The 22,109-nt window shown below is 35.2% G+C and overlaps 1 protein-coding gene across 6 annotated transcripts; it reads right to left on the bottom strand.

Moving 5' to 3' along the window:
* Nucleotides 1–267: 267 nt before the first annotated feature.
* Nucleotides 268–20,623, bottom strand: XIAP (X-linked inhibitor of apoptosis). 6 transcript variants are annotated; one of them, XM_009275297.1, is made up of 7 exons: nucleotides 20,415–20,623; nucleotides 10,433–11,339; nucleotides 8,749–8,848; nucleotides 6,824–6,902; nucleotides 6,137–6,164; nucleotides 5,063–5,293; nucleotides 268–3,632 (listed from the first exon to the last, which is right to left on the bottom strand). In XM_009275297.1, exons 2-7 carry the CDS (start codon nucleotides 11,304–11,306, stop codon nucleotides 3,439–3,441), a joined length of 1,506 nt encoding a protein of 501 aa, XP_009273572.1. In that variant the 5' UTR covers nucleotides 11,307–11,339; nucleotides 20,415–20,623; the 3' UTR covers nucleotides 268–3,438. The 6 variants fall into 6 exon arrangements, with proteins under 6 accessions (XP_009273572.1, XP_009273573.1, XP_009273571.1 ...); XM_009275298.1 differs by lacking the exon at nucleotides 20,415–20,623 and adding an exon at nucleotides 16,989–17,041; XM_009275296.1 differs by lacking the exon at nucleotides 20,415–20,623 and adding an exon at nucleotides 16,323–16,548.
* Between the last annotated feature and the right edge of the window lie 1,486 nt (nucleotides 20,624–22,109).

Genomic DNA, 22,109 nt, shown 5'->3' on the forward strand with positions numbered 1-22,109 from the left:
TAATTCAATTCTAACCGCCCATTGTATTTAAATTTGTGTTAATTTCAATAAAAACAAGCATAAAAGCTAACTTTAAAACCCCATGTTTTAGGTTAACAATGCTTTGAAAACTTTGACCAACTATTTGTCCTGTAGCTTCAGGCTGCACATACAGCTAACAAAAATAAACATTGGAGCATTGCGGTCAAAACTAACCAGGCAATATTAAAAGAAGTGTTTAAATACTCTAACTTAAAAAAAAAAAACAACAAAAAACCAAACAATAATAATTGAAAATCTTTTTATTGTGCTATGAGCTTTGGATCTTTCCCCAAAACAAATTTAAAAAAGTACAGACAGCTAAGTATCTGTAGAGATTCAAGCTGCAGCAACCAGCAGAGTAAGTCATTACTGTTTCAAGCCTCATGTTTCAAGGCTGTGAAAAAAAGCTAAATGCATAACAAAAAAGTGGCATCTATGGGTTTTCCTTATTTTAGCCTTCTGTTCCTAAATTAGGCATGCAATTTCCGTATTTTCTAAGCAAAACAGTTCCAGAACGCATTATTAAAACCCCTTGTAAATCTCCCACATATCTAGACCAGCAAATAGTTCTGCTGTTGCAAGTAAAATGGAAGTAAGAAAGATGTTACATAGAAGCTACTAGAAGAAAGTTACTGAATACTGATGCTTGAATGTATTCCATAGCTCTTCATTCCAGGTAACTCTTTTATAACAACCAACTCCCAAGGCATCTTTGTCCTGCTACTAACCTCCTTTTCAAAGCACCTGTGCTTCCACTCCCTTTATTTGCATCCTGCATTTCTATCTCTTTAAACACTCAGCCCAGTACCAGTGTCCGTGGAATTTCTTCTCTGTTTCTTTAAGATACTAAAAATCAAAGTGATTTGAAAAAACATCTTCCTAATTCAAGCTGTCAAAATTTGATGACTATGCTAATTATTTTTTCACATTTAGTCTGAATAGAACTGATTATAGTTTTTTAAAAAACCTAGACCTACAGAGCAGTTATTTTGTCATCTCCCTAACAGGCTTTTAACCCTTTAATGTTCCTGATTAAAATCTGAATTGCTATTATAGCTATATCTTTTATAAAATTTATCAAAAAGTTACAATAAGGGATACAGAATACCTTTTAAAAGTTAACAAGCTTTAACATGAAGCATTTATGCTATTTGCTTGCGTATTATTTGGACAATGCGTTTGCTCTCCATTTCAGTTTGGAAGGTACTATTTGTGACCCACTTCGAGGCTTTTCTCAGACAGTTTACATGCAACACTTACATCCCAAATCACCTCTTTGCTAGGATTTAGTTTTGCCACAAACAGTTCTAAGTAAAATTTGGTCAATCTCTTTCCCAGACAGGGCTTTGTCGAGCCACATGCCAAGTTCTGCAGCCCGTAAGTTGGATCCAGCTCATCCAGATAGTCTCTCTCACATGACTTAGGTCACGGTTAGGTAACAAACCATCTGCTTAAGCAAGTCAGCCTAACATGGTTCACAACACTAACAAGCTATTTCAGGCAAGATACACCAGCTCATAAGCAACCCCCCCTTTAATTTCCCTTGAAAAGTACAGAAAACCCTCCCTGTAACTGAAAATGGGAGCTAGAAACAAGCCTGTCAGAATTGCCAGTCCGTCTCTGTCCTGAAAAATCCCCGAATGCATGAATTATCTGAAACACTAAACTCTTCACAAAGGCACAAAAAGACAAAATAAAACCTTTTCGTGCTGAATTCTTTATGAATTTCTAGTCATCATATATTCCTAATAACCAAATTCTAATTTATTATAAAAAAAAGCAAAATTATCGTATTTTAATTTTATAATTAACAAACTTTAATTTGTACAAACAATAGATTTTATTTCCTCTCCAATTAAAATATATTTGTAATCCTTAGTAACACTCAGGTTAAATTAGTAACAGTTGAGTTACAAAACAAAAAAAAAGGCAACAGAAAGCAACCTTCTGTTACGAATTTTTTTTTTCCCGCATATGAGAATCAAATATGCTGATCAAGGAACAATTGGGTTGCACTTCATTTTAAATATTTATAACATTACACCAGCATATAATCACAGCACATATTTAAAAAAATAGAAGAATAGACATTAAAATTTTGTGTATTGGATTTAAAACTTTTATCACGTGAAAAACTATATTCTGTATATTCTAAATATATTAGTGTGTAGGACTCAAAGATAAAAATATATACACGGAACATATTAGTAGCTCCACAAAATAAGGAAGTCACATAATTAAGTAGGGTGATTGTAAACCAGCTGTACTTAAATACAAAGCTATGATACTTTTTTAACTGGAGAACTGAGGATCAGTCCAGTAAGAAATAGTTTATTAAGTATTTTAAGGTGCCTCTCACTAGAATAGTTCTTAACTTTTTAATTTAAATGCTGCAAACTGACACGAATAAAATTGAAAGATTTCTAACATTAGTGGTGAATTATAAAAAAAAGAAAGCATTTTCATGGCGATGGAGTTTAATCTTCTCTTATGAAAAAATAGACAAACAAACAGAAGCACTGCAAAGTATTAGCAGATAAATGAGTTAGGATCATGCTAAATGTTAAAGAAAACCCAATCAAACAATGAACAACTTTTTGTGTAGGGGGGCAATTTTAAAATGAGACCGCTCCTTTCATGACAGGCACAAGGTACGTAAAATCTCCTTCATTTCTGTTGAGTTCTCTTTTAAGGAATGAAATTAATATACATTTTATATACAGAGGGATTTTTGTGAAAAACGGATGGCTAAAACCAGTTTACTGAAGCCAATTTATACATCTAAACCAGAAAAAAAATAAACGGGGAGACAGGAATTGTATATCAAAACAGACAAACTTACAAAGTAGCAGCAGCAAACATAAGGTGAAATCTTTCAGCAGCAGGTTTACGCATTTTCTCTGAATTAGGTCACAACCAAAGTTACAGAAATAAGATAACATTTTCAATCTTAAATAATTTTTTTGTGTTTTTGAGAAGCTAAAATCTAAGCTATAATATACAAGTATATAGTAATTTTTTAAATTCTCTTACTTATTTACAAATTTTATATAGGGCCGGACTCTTTATACAACTGTATTTGCATAAACTTCAGTCGTACAGAGTCCTACCAAAGTGAAGCAAAGGAATGATCACATAAATAAAGCTTTGCATTACTTAGGCTTTCCCAAATCAGGTGTATGAATTGAGTTACAGAATATATATATTTGCCTTTCAATACGGGTTTTTACATACAAAAAATTTACTTTAGGAAAATAATTTTTAGCATGTTAAAATGTATGTAGAGTTTGACAGCAGAAAAATCTAAACACTGCCATATGATTACATCCTGGAATTAACTCAGTTTTTTACATTACATTACACATATTTAAAGCAATAAAGCAGGAAACGTTTGCATCCACAGTGCTGTGTATTTCACTAATACATAAAAATTTCCTGTCTTTTCATAATATTGGTACGACACAGAGGGCATTCATTAAGCGGTTCAGCACATTCCTTACAGGCAACTAGGTGACCACAGGGAATGAGGACGACTGATATGTCTTTAGCCATACAGATTTTACAAAGCTTTTCTTCCTGCAAGCGTCTTAGCTTCTCTTCAGTACTGAGATCTAAGGAAATTAAACACATAAAAAGGAGTTAACATACTTAGTAACATTGAATCTCTTTTTTTTTTTTTCCTTTACACACAAGGACAAGATTTTCTTCGTATGATTTAAAGGTCACACCTTTAAAAAGGAAAAAAAAAACCACAAGAGACAGGAAACCAAGCTGCAGCATGGAATCCTCTCCCCCCCGCCCATCTCATTACATCTCCCAGGCCAATGCAAGCACGGAATTTAGCTATCTATATTTGCAAGAGCTTGAAATATCTATAGAATTTAGGATATGCATATTTCAATCAGGAACTATTCTTTTCACAGACTTCCCATTGACAACTTTCCCAAAACTTGTACAGAAGGTGAAAGAAAGGCTCGTTGATACTGGTTAAGTAATTTGAATTTTATTTTTTTTCCAGAGAGTTTCCCCAATGAAAAGAACGAGGATGTGATTTCCTTCCCTGCCCCCGTTTTCAAAATGCCCATACTTCAAAAGCTTTAAAATTTGTAGTACAGAAAGAATCAATTTTGCATTGTACGTTAGCTCTTTATTATTCCAGTATGCCCCATTTGAAAATGCAAACTTCAAAAGCCTTCCCCTGCCGCTTGGGGAAAGCTCTGCACAGCCAACCACAAAAATAATGTCCATCTTCATTGCAAGTTCTCTTTCCCCCATAATGTCCATTAAAAATCTTATTAAAAAGAGTGGGCTGGTAAGATCTCTGCCTATCATGCCAACCAGATGGTTTTTTCCCTCCCTATGAATTCACTCATATGCTTGTCTTAAATTACAAGTCTCCTGAGTTAGAGACCTTGGGTTTGGTCTATTTGCAGAGTGTACCACAATGGCTTTCTGAGCATAACTTGCATGTCCCAGCATAGCTGGAACACAAATAATTGAAAAGAAACACCATCTAGAAGTACATTTGTTCTTATTGGCCAAGAAAGAAAATGCTTCTATCCCATGCAAAATTTTATACTGAAAAATAAATAATCCCCTACTAAGATTTTTTCATTTTGAGTATACTGAATATTTGGCAGTATGTTGCTGCGTCTATTTCATTTTGCCACCAGAGTCCCCACATCTATAGTTATTCTTGCTTTTTTTTCATCTTTCAAATGTCATCGTCACAATAATTTTGGCTTTTTAGTTAGCGTGTATAACCTTTCCCAGAAGCATGCTAGACTATTATTTCAATATTATACACTTTTGAGGTATTAATACTACTTATTTTATAGATGATATTTATAAATGCCGCTACGCCTAAATATTTTAACACCCTCTTTGTTCAGCTTTTTTTTAATGTCCAAAAATAAATCTCTTGAATTTTAAGTTACGATACTGTAACTTCACCTTAAGTAAGACTTGGTTCAGAAGGCAGAATAAACAGATAACAATAAGATCTATTTCATAGACTAAAGAGCCGATACGAAATACACACAGAGGTTTTGCAATTGAATAAGATCATCTTGCTCAACTGGGATTTCATTTGGTTCTTCTTCCCTTGTATTTTCTTTTTGAGCACTTAAGTCTGCTACCAGATCCCCAACAGATGTGTGACTTTCTCCAGACATCTGCAATTTCTTTTCCATGGTGTTCCTAATCTCAGACAAACTGAAACCCATGTCTATGGCACTTTGTACCAAAGGATTCTGTAAGAGATCATCTAAAACAAGAAATTAAAAAACAAAAAAACCAATTTAACAAGGATGAATCTTATTATCGGATAGTATCTCTAAGACATCTTGCCAATATCTAGCCAAAGGAACTGTATTTCCGATTTAAGAATTTTGCTAGTTGTAAAAACTTATTTCCAGTTCTTCTATTACATGTAAATGACTAATTTCTTCTTTACTTAAAATTGTTAAAAGAGCAAAATTTTTAACCTAATTTTCACTCTCATAAATGAGCAGTGTGTGAGAGAGTTCTAAAATAGGTTTTGTGTAACCACTCTTATTAGCAACAGCTATCATTCCCTGGGAGGAAGCTACTCGACTGTCTTCCTACTACCCCTTTAACTCTCTTGTCTTTTTATTGCTTGGTATTTGTGAAAAACATTGCAGGAATGCGTAATACTGGAACACATAACAAGCTATTTAAGCTTTCTCAGCTTCCTAGTCCTTGCCATTTAACAGACCAACTCTTCCTGCCTCATGAAAAGCAACAATTATTGTTTCATTTCAGTATTCTTTAACATTCATCCCACAGCACTATAATTCCATACTTGATGCATACTTACTAGCTATAAAAATAAGACTGCATCCTATACGTACTTCTTTCATGGTTTACAATCTTTACAATATTTACCCAACCATGATTAGATTTCCCCTAAGAGAAATAAAATTCATTCTGCAGTTGTTTAGAAGCAATGAAGCAACGAAAGAGTATCATCCAACAATTTGCCTGTCATGCTTTATTTAAAAATATAATAGGGTTATTTTAAAAATTAACCATTTCCTTTACTAGAAATGAAAATATGGATATTCCAAAATGGGGGGGGGGGGGGTGTTTTGTTGAAGTATTGTCCCTTCAGCAGCTTCTGTCTAAAAGTGAAATACAAACAGACAAAATTACAATTCTGGAGAAGGTAGAAGGAAACCTATACAGTTACAGGACAGAAAATAGCTATTTGATATCAGTTATTTTATTGACTAAAACTATTAAATCTGCTCTGAACAATTGCAAAGGGATCAGTGTTTTGTTATGTCTTTCATATTGTTTTAAATTTTCATTTTAACCCATCTTGCTATAACCATATGTACATGATTCTTAGTCTATGGAAGAATTGTAAAATAACATCGGTTTTACTTTTTAGTGACCACATACAAGTTTAACAGTGCTTTACCAACAAGAAAAGAAAAATTATCTACTACACTTGAATAAGGAAATTATTCATTGTAAGCCTTAGGTTCCCAGACTACTAAAAAAAAAAAAAAGCACTTGTTCATTACCAAATATACAACATATACAAGGTACCCTGCCTGTGATCCATAACCCAACTAAGGAGAACTGTGAGATCTATAAACCCTGAATGACAGAACCAAAACATACTTTGATGTCTTTCACTTTCTGCCAGTGCAAGAAGCAGCAGGAGGACTAAATGATATGCAGCTAATTAGAAGAGTAACTTCATGTGAAAACTATGTTAAGATTGTTTTTCATTTTAACAAAATAGTATTTGATTAATAAGCAAGACACTTACTGTTGAATCCCTATATCCATCTCTTAAGTGAACATTATTTATAAATTCTAGCCCCTTTTCCTTTCTCACAAATCTGCACCTATAAATGAAAATATTTAGTTATAATAAAACTGCATAAGCAGCAAACAAAAATTGACTACATAACTTTGGAAAGCTTCGATACATTTCCTACATCATACAGAATGCTTGCTTTTGAAATCTCTAAATATTCAGTTAACATCAGTAAGGTCATTTAAACATTTCTAAAAACATCTTAATCACTTCAGCAGTACTTATCTTTTTCACATTTTTGGTGAAATGGAAAACTAAAGAGTTGTTGGCCATGACAGCTGATGCCACAGGTCTATAAAAGTAAAAGACTCCAATGAAAAACAAGCATTATGTTAAAATGTTGGTTCTTCTAGTCTTTTGTAATCAAAGAAAAGCAGTCACTGGTCAGACAGGTGCCTTACATGCTTTCTTTCACTATTTTCCAACCAGTCCTACCACTGGGCAGAGTTTTTCCCTACCAGAAGATTTAGGGAATGCCGTAACTCCTCAACAATAGTTGTCTAGCTTCAGCAGTTACTTCACCTTCATGGTGTCCTGTTCGTGGACATAGACAGCATGCTGTGAGACTGATACACTGCCACTGAAGTTGATGTGCAAACAAAAACTCCATATAAGACAGTTAATGATCTGAGAGGAAGTAATCAAATCTGACATAATGTAAACAACCTAAAACCAAATCAAACCCATATAAGGAGGAGTGAAATGTAGCAAAATGCGTCTTAACCATTCACTGCACCAAGCCAAAAACTTGGAATGGCATCTCTTTCAAGTGGCAGAGACTAATAATTAAAAGCTGCCTGTACCACTATTGAAAAAAGGATCAGCTATCACATAAATATTAACTTCCAGCTTCCAGAGAGCCTTTCACCACAGAAGACAAATTTGGCAGCTAACGCAAAAAGACATCAATGTTATACAAGTTACTAAGCCTTCGTTTCTTACAGGTGGATAAAAGCTGTCCAAGTACAGTGAGTCATATACTATTCTTCCTTTCCTCAAGACAGATTTTAGACAAAATTGGCAGTCTTTCTAAAAACTATTTCTGGGTCTGGAATCCTCAATCCTTTAAAATTATGCACAAGTATGTTTTGAATTCAATAGCACTACTGCCTTCTTCAGGTTTGTTTACACCGTGACAGAAGTTTAGTCATTTTGTATTCTGACATAAGTTACAAACTTTGGCAGGTATGAAGCTATTAAAGTAACAATTAGAACATAGCACTTGGATAATGAGGAAAAAACCAATCAGTTAAGTCCAGACACAGAAATCTTCTCTTCCCTTTAATAATTCCTACAAACAAGCTGACATACAAACAACACTGACTTAAAAGTAAAGTTATTCAGAAGGTACAATTTCAGGGCAACCTTTCAGACTGATCACCTCTAATGAGTTAGTTGTGCCCTCAAGCTGTTGAGATTTAGTTCTCTTTCCTGCCCACTTTAGAAGAACTCCCTCCTACCTCTCAAAGACGACATTAGGTTGATGTCCTCTTTTGAGGCCACCAATACAACATTAAAGCATATGTTGATGATTATACATATAATAGCAGGACTACAGAAGGTAGAGCAGATGGAACAACAAAAATAAGGACCCCATGCAAAAAATTCCTTAAAGTATTTTCTACTTATTGAAAAGGAAAAATATAAACCATGGAAGACAACTGATATTCCTTTGGTGCCTACATGACAAAAATGAAGGAGAAGGAAGTAGAGGAAGGCAACTAAAGAAAAATTAAGTTATTTTCCTAAATCTAAACAATGTTAAGCCATAGTCAACCTTCTGAAACCTTTATTAGTATGGTCTGTCATTAAAACATAATATACTGTAAATAAGACTCGGACATGCAACAAGAAAACAGTAAAAAATACCTTACCCAGGAAACCATTTGGCATGTTGATCCCATGGGTCTTCATTTTCCTTCCATTCTTGCAATCCTCCACCACAGTGGAAACACACAACATGATCACCATTACCTGAGGAAACACACGAGAATAAAGTTACATACTGCTAGTAGGCATAACAGTAAGTTTTAAACTAAAATTTTACATTATTAAGAAAAAAAATATTTATTTTATTGATTAGCAAATGTAACTGAAGAGAACTCCATTTTCAAGGAGGACATAATACATAAGATTTGAAACAAATGTTCGGGAGAGACTTGAGCTTAAAAAATACAAAATAAGAGTCACATGAAATATTCCTGAATTTCATTTTATCAAGTAAGTATACAGATAAAAAGCAAAAGCTAAAAATAATCTATTATCAAATAGCTCAATCCACTGGTAAACAAGCCATGAAATAGTCTCCCACAAAGAATTAAGGATGTTTACGTGCCTTTTTGGTCCTCCATTTCACCATTAAGATTAATGGGCTCTATACAGCAGTAGCATAACTGAGGAGATGTTAGGAGAAATTGCATTCTCTCTGTTCTAGCACTATGCCTACTGTAATCAAAGACTGCACCAGAAACTGCTTAGATAGTGTTTATTGAAATGAGAGGAGGTATGGATAGATTTTTCCTACAGAGCTAAATCATTCTCAGGCCACAGGAAACAGAGTTTTCACAGAAGTCACTTGAACAGCCATCGGGTCTGATAAGCTGGTGCCTATTTAGTGTACCTCCACAATACAGATCTCACTTGGCTGTGAGAAGCTAGGTACTTGCAGGAATCCAAGAAGAAATCAATAAAAACAGTTCCACTGGGTACAAATATTGCCTGTATATCACCCATACAAGAATATACCAAAGGTTTTATGTATGGCCACAAGTAAAACAAATGGAATCAGGTTAAACAGTTCTTCCGAGAGCTACTAAGAGAGAAGCCAATTAAGATGAGAGCAAGAAATTATCCTGGATAATTCCCTTTTCTTTGTGACCTAATAATAGCAACACTTTGCACTCATACAGCATCTCTCAGTGAAGAATTTCAAAGAGCTTTTAACAGCACTGTGCAAATCAATCTAATTGGGAAACCAATGCACAAAGTTGTTGGAGACTTATCCAAGCCATACACTACATGTGTAAAAGTAAAAGCTCTTCCACTGGAGTCATTGTCTTCGTAAAGCTTTTACAGTAGATAGTAATGGTATTTGCTAGTTTTGGGTGTCTGAATGCTGTGATAATGCAAACACGTTAACTAAATAAAACAGCACACAACCTGGATTGTCTTGTTCATAGGCTTCTGTACAGGCCACAAGCCAACTCCTTAGACCTAAGGTAGATATCTGGAGGACAGCACTTATTTTTAAAAAAATATTAACTTCACTAATTGTCATTGTGAAAGATCTATTATGAGGGTTTTAGCAGGCAAGGAAAACACACTTTTATGTTTTAATGCTAAAAATGAATTTATGACCAAGTTTATACTTTGCTATTAAAAATACTTGATATAATGTATATCATTTTACACAAGAACTATGAAAAGTAGTTTACAGAGTAAAGAAGTTCTGGCAAATCATTCCACATTAGAATAAAAAAAAGCTTATTTTTTTCGTAACAAGACACTCATATAAAACTTCTTCATAAAAGATATTAGCCATTTTAAGGTCTGGCTTACCTATGCTATAGAACCCAGCTTTGGCAAGCTGCTCTTTGTCAACAGGATATATCCAAGTTAAAAATGTTTGTAAACGTCTTCCATATTTTGCCATAGATGGATTCCATGGATGCTGTGCATTGTTCAGACCACTTCTCCCAAGCTCATCACGAACAGATTCACTTGGGACATTTCCAACATCCCGTCCCAGGACAAAAAGGCATTTGGGAAAATGCCTCTTGTGTTCTGACCAAGCTCTGTCACTGGGTTCCCACTTTTTCAATTTTCCACCACAACAAAAACATGCCACTTGATCACCGATACCTGTATAATAGAATCCAGCATTAGCTAATTCCTTTGGTGTCAACTGGCCATTGAGGGGCCAGTTGTGGAAAGACTTTAATCTTGACTCTTCACTGCACATAGCAGGGTTTTTAGGATAAAAATTATCTGACATATCCACAACCTGCCTAGTTCTCACAAGGTAATCTGCCTCTGCATCAGATAGGTGATCCAGAGTACACGGGAGGGCTGAATTGCTGGAACCGTTTTCAGTTCCATGCTGGTAGTTCTGGGCGAGAGGATGTATGTTATTTTCCAGAAAAGTAGATTCAGTAATAAATTTGCAATTCGGGGAAAGCTTTTTGTGTCTCTCAACTGCAGAATCCCCAGGCGCCCATCCTTCAGTAGTTGTATGGCAACTGAAGCACTTCACTTTGTCACCTTCTCCAGTATAAACAAAGCCAGCTCGTGCTAGTACTGATGCCGAAACCGGACAGCCAAGTGGAAACGCAACAAAAGTTCCTAGTCGGTAGTGTTCCTGTGCCCATTCCTGGTCACGGTCAGTGTCTGGAGTGGCACAAGCTTCCGAGTTATCTGGGCCATTACACGTCATCTCTTCATAGGTAGAGCTCTCCTTTCAGATTTCCTAAACAAAGAATAAATATTTAATTTCACAGACAGAAAAATTCATCATACCCATATGCAAGCCTGGAAACTGGCTAAATTAAGCTAGCCATCCTTTATGTATTAAAATAATGCCTCTTCCTCTTCCCTCCCATCTCACCCTTGCCTGCCCCCCCTGCCATGCAGAGGCAAAAACCAGAACATTACAAACAAAAAAAAAAAAATCCATAAAGAAAGGCAGAAAGATCATGAAGTTTTACAGGCCAATAAAAATTTACCTGCAAAACACACAGGTTTATACATTTATAGCTTTAAAAGCATATTCTACTTCTTAACAAAGAAACATTGCAAGAATGAAATCAACAAAATATTTAACAAAAGCTCTGGGCAAAACCCTGCCAAAAGGCTTCCGAACCTGAAATACTGTTACTGAATTTAAAATACTGATCTAAGCCAGACCACATTTGCAAGATTTTACAGCCCAGTTCTGAAACACAACTATCTTTATTTTTCTCCGTACTAAGGCCATGACCACTGTGCCCATTACAGATGGGCATCAACTGGTAAAACCATCATCAAAAAGAAAAAAGCCTTTGGGCTTGTGTTATATTGTAAAGACATACATCTCAGTTTTCCTTTTAGCAAAGTATCTCGTGAAATAAACTATCAGATGTTTCACTGGGGCATTTTACCAAAGTGCTATGCTCTGCTTTTAGGATCAGCGTCTTAGACTACCCAGCACTAGCATTCATGCCCAGCACACTGCTTCCACTTTCCCATCCCACTCTCTATCAAAAGTTCCTGTGCCTCTGCCATCACCTCAGCTTTTCCTCCCTTCCCTCCCTGAAGGAATGTCATTCTCCTTACCACCTGTCCCACATTCCTATTCCAGCCTACACTTTTCCAGGGTGAGTACTGACTGCTAGTCCTGCCCTGCACCCTTCTGTGCTAGAAGGCTGCTAAGAGCACTCAGCCAAGGCCCTTCTTTCACAAGGATGAAAGAAAGCAACTTGGTTCCCACAGGTCCTGTGCAAGAACCACAAACTGACACAGTCATTGCCTTCATCCCAAGATCGATGAAGTCAAGCACAGTAAAAATTTATCTCTTGTCCTGACAAGTGCAGTGATATTATTGACTTAGAAAGTCTTGGGTAAAACAAAGGCTACTGCTGATACACATCGCAAACTTACTCCTTTATTAAGTGGTAAATTAAATTATTATGAGACTGCCCAAATGGACTTCTTAGCACAAAGCAATAATAATTCAGCAATTAGCGAAAAGAAACGCATATAAGGAAGAACAGAATATGTCTTTATTTGAACAAGTGTCCTCCTCCATTTTCTACATGAATCCTGAAATGTATCTATTTCCGGTCCTCACCTTTGTAGGGTAGGCCATCAGGCAAAAATTTAGCTTCCTCAACACGCTCCTTCCTCAACACCTGTGTTAATATTGATTATACTTTCTGTAAGGTCAATGCAGATGTTACAATTACAATAATTACTTATATAATACCAGGTTTAGCTTCTACAGGAAGGACAAAACCTTTTTTTAAAGTTCAGAAGGGGGAGGGGAAAATGAAAATGACTATGCATTGCAGGATCGCTGCATCCTTTGCCAAGATGACAAAGATAATTAACCTACAAGCAGCTTGAGAAAACATGACATTAGAGACCCAGCATGCTTGCTTCATGTAATCACAGATGCAAGACTACTTCTGAGCACCAGCTTTAATTTCTTCTGTAAGTCAGTTTGTGACTAATTTAATGACACTAGAAATTATTCTGTGGTTTTCTGGTTTAGTTTAGCAAATTCGAAAATAGCTTCTGAATAAATTACATTGGCTGACCTACAAATCTGACCTATATGCTTGTTTTGACTTTGAAGGGCAAAAAAATCAGTAATTACATGTAGTAATATGAAAGCTGTCACAATATGTGTATTTTTTCAATATACATATGTATATTAAAAACAATCAATTTTTATAACAAAAGTTTAGAAGTTCGTGTTTATTTCCTTTTAAAATCTTATTTTAAATCCTCTAGGACTGTTTCTGTAAAGACCTCAAGTGATCTTATGGGTCTATCATCATTACTACTACACTGCATTCATAGAATAATTTGTATTACTCAAATACCGTTAGCTGCAAACTAATTTTCTTATCTGCATGCCTAAAAGAATTTCTACAAGGTGGCAAACAAAGCCTACCTCACATCCTTCAGAGACTCCTTTTGAAGACGTACATTGAAAAAACAAAACAAATGCATATGCTTTCAACGTATGAATAGCAGTATCTTTACCTCTATATAACTAGAATAGAAATGAGTTCAGAAACAGTGAAGAAAACTCATCCTATTTAAATTTTTAAATATTAACTTTTTTTGTTTTATATTTATTTTAAAATCAGAATAGAGCTTCTACATTCCTCTTCCATCTGTTGCATACAAAATAACTGCGGCAAATTGGAGACGATCTACACAGCCATTCTCTGCAATTCATTCTCCCTGTCCTTAGTGAAATCAGGGGTGAAGACAGACCAAGGTTCAAGCCTGACAGATCTCAAAAATTTACTGGAGACACAAAGATCACCCTTGGTTTGTGCTTTTTTGTTCCTTATGCCATACAGGGTGACCACATACTACAATGATGACTATTATATATGAAGTTAAAAAACAGGCGAGAGACAGAATTATGTCCCCACTTCTCGTAAACTACCTACATGTTCTAAGCACCACTTAACCGCTCCGTTATCAGAACTCATCTTAAAATCTGCCATTCTTAAAAAGAAAAGAAGTCCGATACAGCAGTATCATATGCATAAAGAATAAAAAAAGATTAGCATATACCAGGTGCGCATATATATATAAAAAACTTCATTACAACATGAATGCACTGCTTACAGTAAGTCATTATTTTTCATAAGCTAAAGAAGATATTTTACCAAAGGAATTTGAACAAATATTGTATCTTAAGTAAGGCCCAGATTCTCCAATGCCCTCTGACAGGGATGATCTTCAAATCATACTTATGCTGCATGAGCAAGCCTGGGTCTTGCAGTACTTCTCCGGACTCTTTTACTAAAAATCTCCCCCTCCAACATCAGAAAATTTAAGAAACCTTATAACAGGTTTTTTTAGTAAATAAGCTGAAAATTCTGAAAATTTTTATTTCATGCAATTGGCAAACATCTACTTTTTAGGTAATTTCATTCCAAAGACCCCATTTCTTTTAAAGCAGGATTCATTTTCAGAGTGCCTATAAACATATAATTGTTTAATTGTGCATTTTCTCCTCTTCTCCCAAAATAACTTTTCACCTTTAAAAATACGGGCTGCAGAACTCAAAATATCACGTAGGTGGTACATCTCATATGTGACAGACTTTCCTAACAGAAATAACAGCATGAGTTTTAAACTATTATTGAAATCAGTTTGTATTAGTTTTACTCCACTTACTCTGTTGATCCTCTTGGCGTTTCCCGGAAAGGTGTGTGTGCGTTTTAATGACACTAAGGAACTGAGAAGGAAAACACTTCAGCAAAGACACAAAGAGGGAAGGAAGAGGATCAAAGACTAAAGTGGAATATTAGAAATCAGGATGGAGATGATATTCAGTTAACTGAGATGTTCTTTTTCGGTTTTACTGATTACTTTTAATTAACTGTGAATGCTAGGCAAAAAAACCCTAACAGAACTACCTAAAACTCAGTATCTGTACCACCCTCAACTGCAATGGAAATCGCAGGATAATGCCTTTCAGCCAGATCTAACAGCAGAATCTGAAGCAAAAAAAAAATCTCTATGTACTGTACTGGAAGTTCTAACAATTGAGGGAAAATATAATTGGAAATAAGCATTAGGATAAAACAAAAAAACCCTATACATAAGGCATTCATCACTCAGAACATTGAGATTAGAGGGTTTATTCTGTCAAAACAGTTTTTTCTGCAGTGCTATGGATACTTCAGTACTCCTTCTGTTAACACGGTGAATAAAAAAAAATTATGCCCTCAACATGGCAATTATATAAATACCTGCCACATTTGTATTCTCTGGAGGTAAGCAATCTATGTCGATCCTCACAGTCAAAACAGTGCAAAAAGCACATATCAAAACAGCAGTAAGTACTGACAAAAGGTCCAATCACCACAGATCAATTCTTTAATATGAAGTAACTGTTTCAAATTATATCAACCACATTATTTCATCTTGATCTTTTGGAGCAGAAAGATCCAACCATCATTCTAGAAGCCTCTCAAAACCATGTCTAAATACTGCAATGACAGAAGCAGGATGAATCCCTCACAGGTATCTGCTAGCTTTAACAACACTCCATCCACATTATGAAGCCCTTTCCTTACAACAGCCCCTCTAAACGGAGTTGGTTTACATTTCAGTATAATTTTATCTAAAAGAAAAAGACATTAGCATCTTTATTAAGCATTGAGGCAAACTCTTCACTTGTGTAAGTACTGCTTTAAATACAACATTAGTACTACTTTAAATGCAACACCAAGTTCAATTATTTCTATTTCCAACAACTGTTAAAAGCAACCGTTCAAAGTGTAAAATTCAGAGTAGCTTAGGAATAGTTCAGTATAATTTTATCTAAAAGAAAAAGACATTAGCATCTTTATTAAGCATTGAGGCAAACTCTTCACTTGTGTAAGTACTGCTTTAAATACAACATTAGTACTACTTTAAATGCAACACCAAGTTCAATTATTTCTATTTCCAACAACTGTTAAAAGCAACCGTTCAAAGTGTAAAATTCAGAGTAGCTTAGGAATAGTATTTCTACACAAGTATTTTAACGGTTGCCTTACTCCAGTTAGTTGGAGTAATGATTTAGAACAATATCCTGCACCATAACAGCACTCAGACAAACATTAACTGCAGAAGGAAAATAACTGAAGGTAAACTTTTTAATGGTTTATGGTTAAGAAACATAAATTAATAAAAAGCAGCCAGCTAAGATATGTATGCAAGACTTCACAATACATACCAGCAGCAAACCCGAGTTCAGAGAGTATACTTTATGTATGCGGAAGTTAATTAAGCCTTTCTGGATAGATCTAATCACACATGAATTAAAAGTAAAAGGTCCAGAAATGTTAAAGTTCATCTTCACTTATAAAACCCAGGAGATTTTTTTAACTATTACTGAAGCATTAAATATGTTTTTATATATGCAGTAAGTAAACAAAGCCTATTTTAGTCTGAAAGACCTCCAGAAGCTGAGCCAAGTTTAATCCTGCTTTTAAACATCTAAAGGTATTTGTCACAAGACACCTCCCCCTTTCAAGCTAAAGTACCAATTTATATAGCCTATTGATTACATTTCAGAATAAAAAACTAAAGACAAGAATTTATAGCAAAAATGCTTATTCAAAAGGCAAAATTGCACACTGTGGTTTTGCAAGCCAAACACGTTCAATTCAGCTTTAAAAATATTAACAGGTATGACTTTATGCAAAAATATGACATTATTGCATTACCTAGATCTGAAACGCTTCAAAGGAAAATATGGAACCTGCTTTTCTCTTTCAAGTATATTTTATTAGACACGATATTGTCATCCTTAGTCCTAAACCAGATTGGCATTATAAGGAGTTAGTTTTAATTCTCCCATATGACAAACATGGCAGTAACCTCCAAGTCAGAAACCTACTTGCACAGCCTCATGTTCCTGACCAAAGGGTACATAAACACAGAGCTTCTACCACTTGACATGCTGACTGTGGCAGCAATGTTAGTGTTTACTGTTGACTGAATTTTGAAATGTGAGAGTAGTGCACCAAGTAAATATCAAAGAGAACATACTGTACCAGCTGACACACAGATGATGCATATGTCACTTCACTGAATTTCACTTTGTGCCTGGCTCAGCTGCAATTAGATGAACGAAGGTGCATGCTGCTAACTGAAACCATATGTATAACAATTAAAACCACTGTTTAAATAAATCCTGTTTCTTGTGTTTACAAATCTTAGCACATTTACATCTAATTATCAATGGCCATTTTTTAAAAAATTCTGCTTAGAGATATTTTTTCATTTTATTTTATAAAGAGGGTATGTAACTACACAACGCCTTTCGATTCAGTGCCAAAGCTTACAGAAATCCATCAGCTCAGCTTCATTCGTCTGTTTTTCAAACAGATCCTACTTAGCTTCCCATCAGGTTTTATCATCATAGGAAGTCAGTCAGCTGCTCAAGGTTATAGTAGGCTACTAGATCCTCCTAATTCTTGACTCCAGTCGCAGACTTTTACACTCTCACCATCTTAGAAATAAATATAAACAGGCCAATAGAAACATACCATTTTGAGAATGATTTTCATACTGTATTTTTCTTCATGAAGAAGTCATATGGGTATGGAATAGAGCAATAAACAAGAACAATGGATTCATGGCAGTGCTCTCAGTAGATAAGAGTGGGACAAATTTGCATCTGCCAAAGGCAGAGAAAAAAAATAAATTGATTTTGTTAACTTGCAAGATAAATGTCTTCAGAAGATCTTTAGCTCTATGTATGAGGAGGAAGGAGTAAATACCAGCCACTCTAGAAAAAACTGGCATGCTGTAGCCTAAGTACATGGTCCTACAGAGATGTCAAAAGTCAAACATAAGACATAATCAATTAGAGCCATCAATGAATGTATAAATCAGTATTATCCAAAGTGACCAAGGAAGAGGAAGGACTAAAGCTCTGGAGAAAACCATTTTAGCTCTACTGCACCTTGCTAAGTGTTTAGTACAAAGCGAACTGTGAAAGAGATGTTGGCATTTTTAATTTAGACACAGGAAAACCTATCTAAAGCAAAGGTTTAGTTCTGACAGCTGCTGCCGCGGAAATGGACTGCCTACAGATGACCGTACCTAAAAATAAGGAGGGGGAGGGCAACCCCCCAAAAAAACCAACAAAAAAAACCCAACACAAAAACCCCCCTACCAAACCCCAAACCTCAAGCACACTGAGAAAGAGATGGATGGAAAGAGAGACTAAAGGTAAAAGTAGAGAACAGGAGAGCCAACACCAAGAGCACAAGATTTCAAATAACCCCCACCAAAACAAAACTATAAAAAAGGAAGGAGCAATCCTGACGGTCTCAAATTTCTCTGGCAGTTCCAGTAAGATGAATGTTTTATTCACGGCATAAGCAGGAATATAATGAAATATGTTTCATGAAAGCCATTGTACTCCTGTAAATCATACAGAAGTCTGTGTATGATTTAGCTATCAATTTTTAATTACAAGGTCACTTCAATTGTACCATTTAAGCTTATTGAGATTCTGTAAGTATTCTTTCAGGCAAATTATAGGGAACTTTTATATTTCTGGCTTCTGGCTTGCTTTTTTTTCCCCCCAAACACTTTGGAAAATCAGCCTGTTAGTTTTTCCATCCTGTTTCCATATCCCCTACCAATATCTTCATTTGCTTAATTATTCTATTGTTTCCCCCTCTTATAAAAGGCTTCTCAACACAACTCACTGTGAAAATACATTTCAAATTCAGTACTACAACACTACCATATAGAGGGGAGGGGAAAAAATAAATTTTTCACAAGATTCTTCATTTTTATATTGTACACTTACATTTCAGATGTACAATTCAAGTGATATAAGATCTACGTTTTATGTAATTTTTATGTTTTAACTTTAGAACATTTAATTAACTGCTGTTTTACTAACAGGAATTTGATTTCGCTTCAAGTTCTTCCTCAAGAAATTGAGGCTAAACTTCCAGAACTTTTACCTCTAATAGGGACAGCTTGGAAGTTGTATTTAATACAATTCAAAGCACACTTCCATCCATGAAAGTCTACCAATACGTTTTGGGGGCTATGCAAGCTATGCAGTTCCTACCCTCCTAAAAGTAGAAGTGACAAGCTACTTTTGTCAACTATGAAGCAGAAGAGCTAAATAAAAATAGATACATAAATAAATAAAAGTTTAAATCTGTGATTATAGTATATCACTATAGAAACGTAACCCCTAAAAGTTGAGTTACTGCTCTTTTGGTTAAGAAACAAAAAATTATCCAGTCAACGGGGGTATATTAAGTAGAATAGCCAATAGTAAAAAATGCCTAGCAAAACCTGCAGTGCCCTGGGATGCATCTCCTTTCCTGAGTATGAGCTGTGCTCCAGCTGTTAGCGTTACATCCTTTTACAAATCATTTAAACTTACAATTGAAGAAAAAGATGGAAAAAGAGGGCATCTTTCTTCAAGGAGACATAATGATACGGAACTTTAGCTACAGCAACATGATTAATGCCACAGCAAAACTGCTGAATCTTCCGGATTTTAAAGAAAGAAGTTGTAAAACCACACAAGTACAGAGAGCCCGTCACCTCCTGCCTCACCCACTGGCGAGGGTGTTCACTTCCACCCAACTAATACTCCTGACCATGCCAGTGCTGCTTAGTTCATTACTCACATTCATTTAACTGCAGCCTGATGCAGAAACAGCATCATGATACTTTCTGGTATCACTAGCGTGAATGTTTTGTCATTAAAGAATCAGGTGAATTTGTATATATATTTTTACGTACACACACATACATATATGTACTTATATACACACACAACTCATCATCTTGTAAACTTGGAAATCTCTCTTGAATTATCCTCTATATTTTTATTTTAAGTTTGTCAGGAAATTGGGATGGCTTGGGGATTAATTCTAATTATAATATTGTACCAAAAGTGAAATATGAAAGTTGCACCTGTTGAAAATACTCTGCTTACCTTTCTATTTAATAAGAAACTCTCTGAAACATAGAAGGGGAAGGACAACGAACTGCAAGATATGTGCAGCTTCATTTTACATTTTATATGATAGGAGTGACATTCAATTCAAGCTTTGCAGCATGCCTTCTTCAGTCTTAACATACTTTCAACCTTCATGCACAGCTACTTTTTTTCACGTTCAAAAGTCTTGCTATTTCTGGAGCCTGACTTTCAATCATCATGTTCCGAATATTTTGGATTAGAACTCCACAAGACAGACCACATGCTATGAAAAATAAAAAGCAGCAAAGGACTGTACGCTATTAACTCCTGAAACAAAAAAATGCAAAGGGTACTTACAATAGTTTTTCCCTAAGAAATTAGTATCCAATCAGACCAAATTTAGTAATAGATTAATCAAAGCAGATACTGTTTTCATCTCTATTTTCCACCAGTCTTTAGAACAAATTCCAATATTTACATTCCTGTTGATAGAAAAAACAAAGGTTAAGAATTTTCCTTTTCACATAACCTTCAGCATAGTTTACGAAGGCACAACTCCAAAACTATGATTTAAAAAAGAAACCCACCAAAACACAAACCCCCAATGTTTTAAAATTCTATCCTTTGTCCAAGAAATCCAAATTAAAATATATTCTAAAGTTGAAAGAGTCTGAGGTCAGGGAAAGTCTGAAATTCAGATGTTTTACTGAAACTAGCAAGGGACATAGGACTGGGGAGACTCCAGAAGATCCAAAGAAGGCAAAACAAAATCCTGGAATTAAAAACTAGAGGGCAGCAAAAAGGAGAAAGACTGTAACAGCAGACAGAGTAAGATCCAATGATCCAGCCTTCTCTTCTCTCTCCTAGGAAATTCTGCATCTGATTATAAATTGGATTTTCTGAAACTCTTCAGCTCCCTGCAGCTGTGTCGCCCACCCTGGGAGGATAGCAACAGACGCATAAGCATTATCACAGGTACACAGAGGCCTGAAATGAAATCCATCTTCATACTTCAAAAACCAAGGTATGAACACACATTTTCTTACTGTTCTAATAACAAATGCAAGTCTGCCTCGTATCAGTGGGAGCAGTCAAAAAAAACCACAACCAAACAACAACCCTCATCAGAATTCTTTCCTTTTGCTACTGGTTACAAAGGGCGAGGTCAGAGGAGGTACAGAACAATCATTAACTTATTCCTTTGCCCTTCTTGGCCAATGCTGTAGGTGCCAAGTTTTCTACGGAAAGAAGTAGTTGGGCATTCTTTAAAGGGCCTCAAAGAAAACTGCAAAGCAATCAAGTAGATAGCAAAATGAAATACTTAGGAAAATGAAAAATATCCAAATAAAAGCTTAATCAACAAATCCATCACATGAAAACTTGCTTTCTTAAGAGAATACTTCACTGTTGTCTTCTTTGTTATGCAGCTATTTATTTCACGATAAACAAAGAGTAGATTAAATTAAAGTATATCCTACTGCTCTTTGTTAAGGTATTAGATTAAAAATAAGTATTTGGAAAAAAAGTGTTTTTTTCCCCCTGGTTGGTTGCTTTTCCTTCCAAATTGGTCTACCATAAGATCTTGTAGTTTCTAATTGTTCGTTTAAGAAACCAAATATTCCCACGTAGCTATATGAAGTACTAAAAGCGCAATGTAAGATTGTAGCAATGAAGGGATAATGAAAGCAGTTCTGCAAAAATATCTAAAAGCAGTTTCAAGAACAAATTTATACTTTTTAGCAGATGCAGATTAATAACAGTTAAAACAGACAGAAATTACCAAGACTAAAAATAGTTCTACACCCATTTATAGGGCTTCTATCAGGAAGATAGGAGCATCAGACAGACAGCAGTACAGAAACTGAAATACACTAACTGTTAAAGAGAAATATATCAGCATAAATACATAGCCATTGTGCAAAAGAGAACTGCTTGAACTGCAGTTTGAATTACAGCTGAAAAAAATATGATCTGACTGAACTTCTTCCTGCAGAATTCTCAATAACTACTGAATTCTTACCGTAGAAAACCTGAGCAAAACTGCATTCTTGT

Source organism: Aptenodytes forsteri, unplaced genomic scaffold (genome assembly GCF_000699145.1).
Source record: "Aptenodytes forsteri isolate BGI_AS27 unplaced genomic scaffold, ASM69914v1 Scaffold143, whole genome shotgun sequence".
Taxonomy (NCBI): domain Eukaryota; kingdom Metazoa; phylum Chordata; class Aves; order Sphenisciformes; family Spheniscidae; genus Aptenodytes; species Aptenodytes forsteri.

Excerpts from the sequence above, each read along its gene's own strand:
- XIAP (XM_009275297.1), bottom strand. The coding sequence starts at position 11,306 with ATGACGTGTAATGGCCCAGATAACTCGGAAGCTTGTGCCACTCCAGAC. Across the intron at positions 8,849-10,432 it reads AGCTGGGTTCTATAGCATAG|GTAATGGTGATCATGTTGTG; the intron begins GTAAGCCAGACC and ends GTGTTTCCTCAG. Across the intron at positions 3,633-5,062 it reads TATTCAATTGCAAAACCTCT|ATCTCAGTACTGAAGAGAAG; the intron begins GTGTGTATTTCG and ends TAATTTCCTTAG.